Source organism: Antrostomus carolinensis, unplaced genomic scaffold (assembly GCF_000700745.2).
Source record: "Antrostomus carolinensis isolate BGI_N321 unplaced genomic scaffold, ASM70074v2 scaffold1355, whole genome shotgun sequence".
NCBI lineage: Eukaryota > Metazoa > Chordata > Aves > Caprimulgiformes > Caprimulgidae > Antrostomus > Antrostomus carolinensis.
Genome location: NW_010314054.1, coordinates 73359 through 80264, shown reverse-complemented (window position 1 = coordinate 80264; position 6906 = coordinate 73359). Strand labels below are relative to the sequence as shown.

Here is a 6906-nt window from a genome sequence, read left to right as displayed (position 1 = left end):
GGTCTTACCAAGGTAAGCCACCCAACCTCACCTGTAACATCACCCCATGTGTCTCACTATGCCATCAATCCCTTCCAGCACAGGTCAGCAGGCAACTCCATGCAGCAGGCACTGCTGCAGTTTTCCAGCACTAAAATCCAGATAATCCACGGTGCTTAAAGATGCTACTTGCAAACTCCAATTATTCTTTACACTTACTCTGCTGTGGGCTTGTATAAACAGCATTACTTCAGGAAGGTTTCATTGCACAAGCACCAGGGCATTTTGATTTTTTCTATCTCAGCAAAACAGTGGGGAAGCAAGATCAGTGCTTGACAGCAGGAGTAATTCAAATGCAAATGTATAAACCTTGTCACTCATGAGAGAAACAGTCAATTAAATAAAGACATCTCCCATGACAAGGGCAATTAAATGGGCTGCTTTTTCTCTTACTGCACAAAGACTTTCCAAAATTTCCTGTCACTTGCTGAGCCAACCTTGGCTTTTCTGCCTGGCAGCCCAGGTGTGAGGGCTCTCACAGGCACCTCTGTGCCCCTTCCCCTTACTCCAGGAAGAGGAGGACAAGCCAGTAAGCAAAGACAAACCCCCTCTTTGCAGGGACGAGCTGAGCAGCAGCTGAAGAAATTCTCTGCCTTGACAAGGCATAGCAGCAGGGCAGACAGATGTCCTTCCCCTGCCAACCTCATTTACAGTCCTTCTAAAACACACAAACACGCATATACATGCATCCCATCGACTGCTTGTTTCCTCGCTCTTGTATACTCAGCCCTGGCGCCTTATCGCTCATGGAAGGTGGCTGTGAGCACACCATAGGCCTTAACCCTCTCCTGGCTGCCCTGCAAATTTGCCAAACTTGCAGGAGAAAGGTCTTGCTGACAGCTCCCACTGCTCCTACAAATGCAGCTAGATAGATACAAGCCCCCTGCAGCCAGCGCAGTGGTCCTGCAGAAAATAAATTTCTAATGTTGTTAACTCTCCTTTGCCCTTCCTCCCACACATTTTTGAGTAATTTAACCTTAGTCAGGTGAGATCTCATGATTGTACACAGACAATCTAAGCACCTGAGGACCCTTTGGCTGTGCCCTACCTGACCAAACCTGTACAGGTATGTTGGTGTGTACACAAATGCACATGGAGCAACTTGCAAACTGGGAGGCTCCCATAGCAGGGAAAGCCGAAATCAGCAGCTTGTCCCTCTGTTTCTACTTGAGAAAAGTTTACATGTGAGCAGTCCAGACTCTGGACAACCACCAAGTATCAGCAGGTCAAACCACCAAGCAGCTTTAGGTGCTCTGTGGTGGAGGCTGGTACGTAGCTGAGCATTGCAGTCACCAGCTGATGATGGATTTGGCATCTGCTGAACACATGGGAAAGAAGAAATAGAGTAAAAGTGTACCTCAGGAAGGTACACTCTTGCACCCATGATGTGGGCTGTATAAAAACCTATGAAAACTGGGACCCTCATTTTCAGAAGGTGATCTAAAGCAATCAGTATGATTTGTGCAATTGTTGTAACATAGCATAATGTATCTCACTGCTCTCTCACGTACTGTATCTGCCCATCACACCTACCCACTGCCTTTCATCTTGTGTTTCGACCACCACCCCTTTGGAAATGACCCCGTTATATCACATTCCAATGCTTTACATTGGAGATTTCTTATCCCAGAGATGCCAGGTCTCTCTAGACATCACCACAATACATTCAGTAATGCCATCAGTCATTCCCACTTGCTTTTGGTAATGTAAGAAGACTGAAACTGAGGGGGTTTTATTATTATAAAAGATGAATTATAGACAAAAGGTCTGTGGTGCACTGATGAGTCTCCCTTCCCTTGGACACAGTGGCATGTGATGCTATTCACAGCAGAGGGTTTATGTTTTTCTCTCCCATGGTCCATGGCTTTGATTCATGACAACAGGGACATTCACATGATTTGTGAGCATCTCAGGCAGGGTTCATGCCACTGAACATTAGCCATCTCAAATATGGGCATCTAATCCATGCTAAACAGCAAGGTTTCCTCTATACCCAAGGAGGGAGATAGCTCTCCTGAGATGGTGTTTTATCCTGTCTCCTCTGGAGGCATATCTTTCCATAGAGTATGGGACATCTGCTGACTATCCTGAAGTGGCTCCTCACCTGAGACAGCAAAAGCCAAGTGAGATGAGCCATGCCTGAGCAGTCTTACCTGCTGGACTCCTGAGTCCACCATGCCTGTCTTCTGCATATGTTTCTCTGCAGGGCTGAGCTGCTGCTCATTCTTCATGCAACACCACATCTGACCTCAGAAATGGTTGTCTATGAAACCACCCCAGGCACCAAGCTCAGCACCTCCCTACCTCAGGGGCCACAGCAGGGTATTTAGCTGCGGGTCCCTCTGGAGACCCAGACAGGCATCACCATGCTGGTCACAACTGACTCACGTCTTGGAAGTTTTCCCTGTACTTTTCATTTTCCTAATGATTCTGACATGATTAATAATGGGCCCTAGAGTTCAGGGTGACAGTTTTAAGAAACTAAAGACAGACTAATGGGCTGTCAACTGACAAAATATAAACTGTATTATTTTGTCACAAAATTATCCCAGCACTGCTGTTAACATAGCAAAACAGAAACTTTGATAAACATAACAAATAACAGCCATTTGTCGTTCAGTGCACAGCATTTAAGATTCATAGATCTAATAAAGGTAAAAGTAATTATCTCCTTCTGCAGTGGACAACATATGCATTAGAAGAGGGTAAAATTATTCATTGGAAATGGGAATATAAGGTCTTCTCCCACATGCATGCCTGTCTCCCCTACAGCCAAATGGCATTGAAAAGCGTGGCAAAGTTTTATTACCAGTGCAGCATGATGGTAAATAGGATCCAGATAAAGCTGAAGTTGAGAATTTAAAGTCACCAAAACTCAAGCTTGCCACAGCTGTTCTTTTCTGTTCTGTTCACTCACTTCAGGCAAAAAACACTATTGATGTGCTGCTCAGTAAAAGCATTTGCAGTGTTTACTTTATGTGGCACATGATCAGACAGCAATCTCCCCAACATAATCTCCTTTATGATGCATTCTTCTTTTCCTGGCACTCCTTAAAACAACTTATATTACAGTTTTGGAAAGATAGGTTTTCCTAAAATTTTCTTCAGAGCAGGCGGGATGGGGTCCAGCCACCATATGTAACTCCTTTACTAGAGGATTTATGCACTTTTCCTATTTTCCCAACTCTTTTAGAGTAAATTGCTTGAAGGCTTTTGTCCACACATAGGCCTATTTTTCATCTGCTGTTGGGGTAGACAGTACTACTTTTATACGTCCACTAACACGGAGGAGTCAATAAACATATTGACCACTCTGTCTCTGAAACACTTATAGAGTCATCTTCTTTCATTAAGACCACATATTGTATATTGAAATATGTCTACAACTGCCTTGAAAACTAAATAAAAATAGTCTGATGTTTTAAAGTAGGTGGTTTGGAGGAGAGACACAGAGGAGCATGAATGGGACTGCCTAAAGCAAATCTAGTTTAACTTCTTTGTGACCAAGAATTACAATCTCCAGGTCTTCTTTTTTGAGCAAAACAAAACTGAAATAATTTTCCTCATCAGAAATCTTAGTACTTCTGTCAGATTTTATAGCTTTTCCATAGTGACAATGTATTCCTTAATCTCTTTCTGAAGCATCCAAATTAGAAACAAAATATCCTGTCTTCTTTGATGTACATAGGATTTTCTATAAAAGCCAACAGTCTATTAAAACTTTTCCAGAAAGGTAGGCTTTATCCTTCCAAGTGACATTCAAATTAAAATGTCTTTTGAATTTAAATCTGAATGCTCTGAGACAGTTTTCCAAATCTAAAATAGGAGCTGACTTATTAGAAGCATATCATTTGAAAACAAGTCAAACTTGTTTTCACATATTCTAAAATAGCACAGCTATTACACGTTATTTTTACCAAACATTATTGGAAGACAAAGTTTCTGAACCAACAGCACAGACCAGTTTTGATTGGATAAGGGACAAACGGTTTAATCAAGGGAAATACACTGGCTATAGCAAACTGAGATGCCTGGCTTCAGGCATCTTCATTTGAATATTTGGAACATATTTCATGAAATATTGCCTCACATGTAATTAGCCTTAAGGAAGCAAGCCACTAGAAATAATTGATTCTAACTGCACTCTAAATTGCTGCTTCAGTGCCTTCACACTTCATGAAATAGGGATCAATTATCTTTTTGGCAAATATGAACATGCTATCTTTTAACAAAGCTTCCTTCACTAATAGTATTTTCTCTCTTTGGTCTTTAGCTTGATCTGCTCTTGTTTTTTCTTCTAATTAAGCGAGACTATTAGCTAAACTCCACAAACATTTAGTATAGCCTAGAAAAAGTATCCTGTGTTCAGACTGCCTCAAGTTGTGTTCTCGTAACCATCACAAATTGACAAAAATTTTTATTTTTCCCCTCATAAGGTTAAAAATTTACTTGGTACCTGAATATATGCATTTTTAATTGTGCATTTTATGGAGTCATAAATATGCAGACTTCTTTTCAAGGCTACAGCAGCCAGCTTACCTGTCAGCCGAGAGAGCAGTGAGAGTGAAGACTGACACCCCTACAGAAGTGAGCTGTATGAAGGGGATAAGTTTGCATCCAGTTCTACCGAAGAGCCACTCGTCAGCAAGGTACCTGCTGGCATCCACGGGCACACAAGTCACTAAAAGCAGCAGGTCTCCCAGAGCCAAACTGGAGATGAACAAATTAGGGACATTTCTCATGGATTTCACAGTACAGAAGATCTTAATCAAAGTGATATTGCCAATAAGGCCTATCAAAATTATGATCCCATAGATGGTGGGGATGGCATACAGGAACGCTGGGTAGAACCCGTCGTCACCGAGGAGGGAGAGGTTTGTGCTCTGGTTGACAGAAATGTTGTAGAGAATTAAGTTATCTGTTTCAAAGTCTAGCAGAAGGCACTCTCCAGATGCCATTGTGCTACTTTGCTCTTCTCAGAAGACAGCTTTGTTCTTTGAAAATCCTCAAATTTCTTGCTTTAATTTTGCTGCTGCTTGCTGGCTTTAAACAGTCAGAAGAGTATAAAAGTCATATCACTTTGTGACACATCTCAACAATAAACAAACCAGAAAAGCAACTGCAGTTTGCTTAACAGTAATTTTTCCATAAGGTGAAAGGAGAACATCTTTTAGCACAGTTTGATTCCTGAAACTTGCCTTTTCTTCATCAACTTGTCTTGCTGTTAGGTATCCCTGAGCTCTGGAAGGCTGTTTGTCAAAATCAAAGACCAGTTAATGGTAGGCATTTTCAATATTGAGGCTTGTTAAATTCCCAGCTTCAGGTCTCCTGAACAGAACTGAGTCCAAAACAAGAGAATTCCAAAAACCACAAACTTTTGGTAGCCACTGTCACACTGCATTGCTAATCTCTCCCGGCTTTCAGCACCTGCGTTCGCCAGCTGGATTATAAACGAGGAAAAAAGCAGGGCTGCGCTGACAGCTCGGATCCTATAGGCAGGAGCTTCTGGACGTCGATTCATCCCCTGCTTCCCATGACGAGAGCAGGCTGGTTTAACCGGCTGCGGTAATGCCGAGGGAGCCGCCGGCGAATGCCAGCCACCTGCTGGCCACTCAGACCACTGCCTCGGTGGAGGGCGGGGGAAACCACCAAAAGCACCGTTAACTCTTTAGATGGAAAAAAAAAAAAAAAAAAAAAAAAAAAACAAATTTTATTTTATTGGGGCCGAGAAAAAAAAAAAAAAAAAAAAAAAAAAGTAATTAAAAAAATTAGTTTATTTCATCCTGCAAATAGTGTGATCAGAAAAGCAATTCCACCTTCCTGAATAAGAGCACACATACTGTGTTTACACTCTGGTATTCAATTGTTCTAATGAAAGAGGATAATGATATGAAGCCAAATTCATCCCCCAGGGCAAATTAATTGAATAAAGACAATTAAGATAAAATCAACATTGTAGTTAAAGTAGGTAAATGAGTATTAGCACTGTGCACCTGCAGTTAACCAGGGAAGCCTGGGATCTGCACATTTTTGTTAATGTGTTAATTTGGAAATTAAAAAAGTTTACCATTCAATGTGATCTTTTCTATTTATGAGGTACCCATCATTCTGGCATCCATAGGTAACGCATGTCTAGACACAGCAGAGAGAAACTTGCTTGGCTTATAGCAGTCTAAAAATGCTCTTTCTTAGAGCTTAATTAAGACATAACTATTAATGATGCCTTACTGCTTTATAACAGATAGACTGTTTATGATTATATACAAGGACTTTCTGGACTGCAGAGAAATACAGTTAATTTGGAAACCAGCCTGCAGAATTAAATTAAGCTGTAATTTACATTTCCCCTTGCCAATGCTCAGTTTTGCAGGCAAAAGAATGTTTTACCGACTGCTAGAATTACTTGGAAGTGAGGAGGTAGACAATTCAAATCAGATATTAAAGCGTGATCACTGGTTCCTAGATGCAAGAAGCATTTCAGGACACGATGTGGAAAATCTCCAGGCACTTGGGAGCTGTATCTGAGGGTGGGATTCTGAGATGTAGACTTCAGTAGCTGTTTTTCTGCCTCATTCTTGTGACTCGGGTCAGTGTTTTCAGCTGCTTTGCTGCTGTTCACTCTGAGTCAACAAAGGACTTATGTGTACCCTTAACTTTAAGTAGGGCTCCTTACGTATTTTTTTCAAGCCAAACACCCAAGAGAGTGCTGTGCCGAGCGCTCGAGGGAACAGAAGAGAAGCCAAATTTTCTGGTATTCCTTTCCTTCAAAAGCCTGCTTGTAAAAATAGAGCTGTAGTTGCCACCGTTAAAAGCAGAGGATGCAGAGCTACTGTGCATGGTCTGATCAGGGCACACAGGCAAAAGTGT

General features: G+C 41.6%; 1 protein-coding gene across 1 annotated transcript in view; it reads right to left on the bottom strand.

Annotated features, from left to right (window-relative positions):
- The window catches only part of GRPR (gastrin releasing peptide receptor), a 22105-nt gene extending 17108 nt beyond the window's left edge, over positions 1–4997 (bottom strand). Inside the window, exon 1 of the mRNA XM_010167483.1 lies at positions 4579–4997. Within this exon, the coding sequence (XP_010165785.1) occupies positions 4579–4997 (419 nt within the window). The remainder of the gene's footprint in view (positions 1–4578) is intronic.
- Between the last annotated feature and the right edge of the window lie 1909 nt (positions 4998–6906).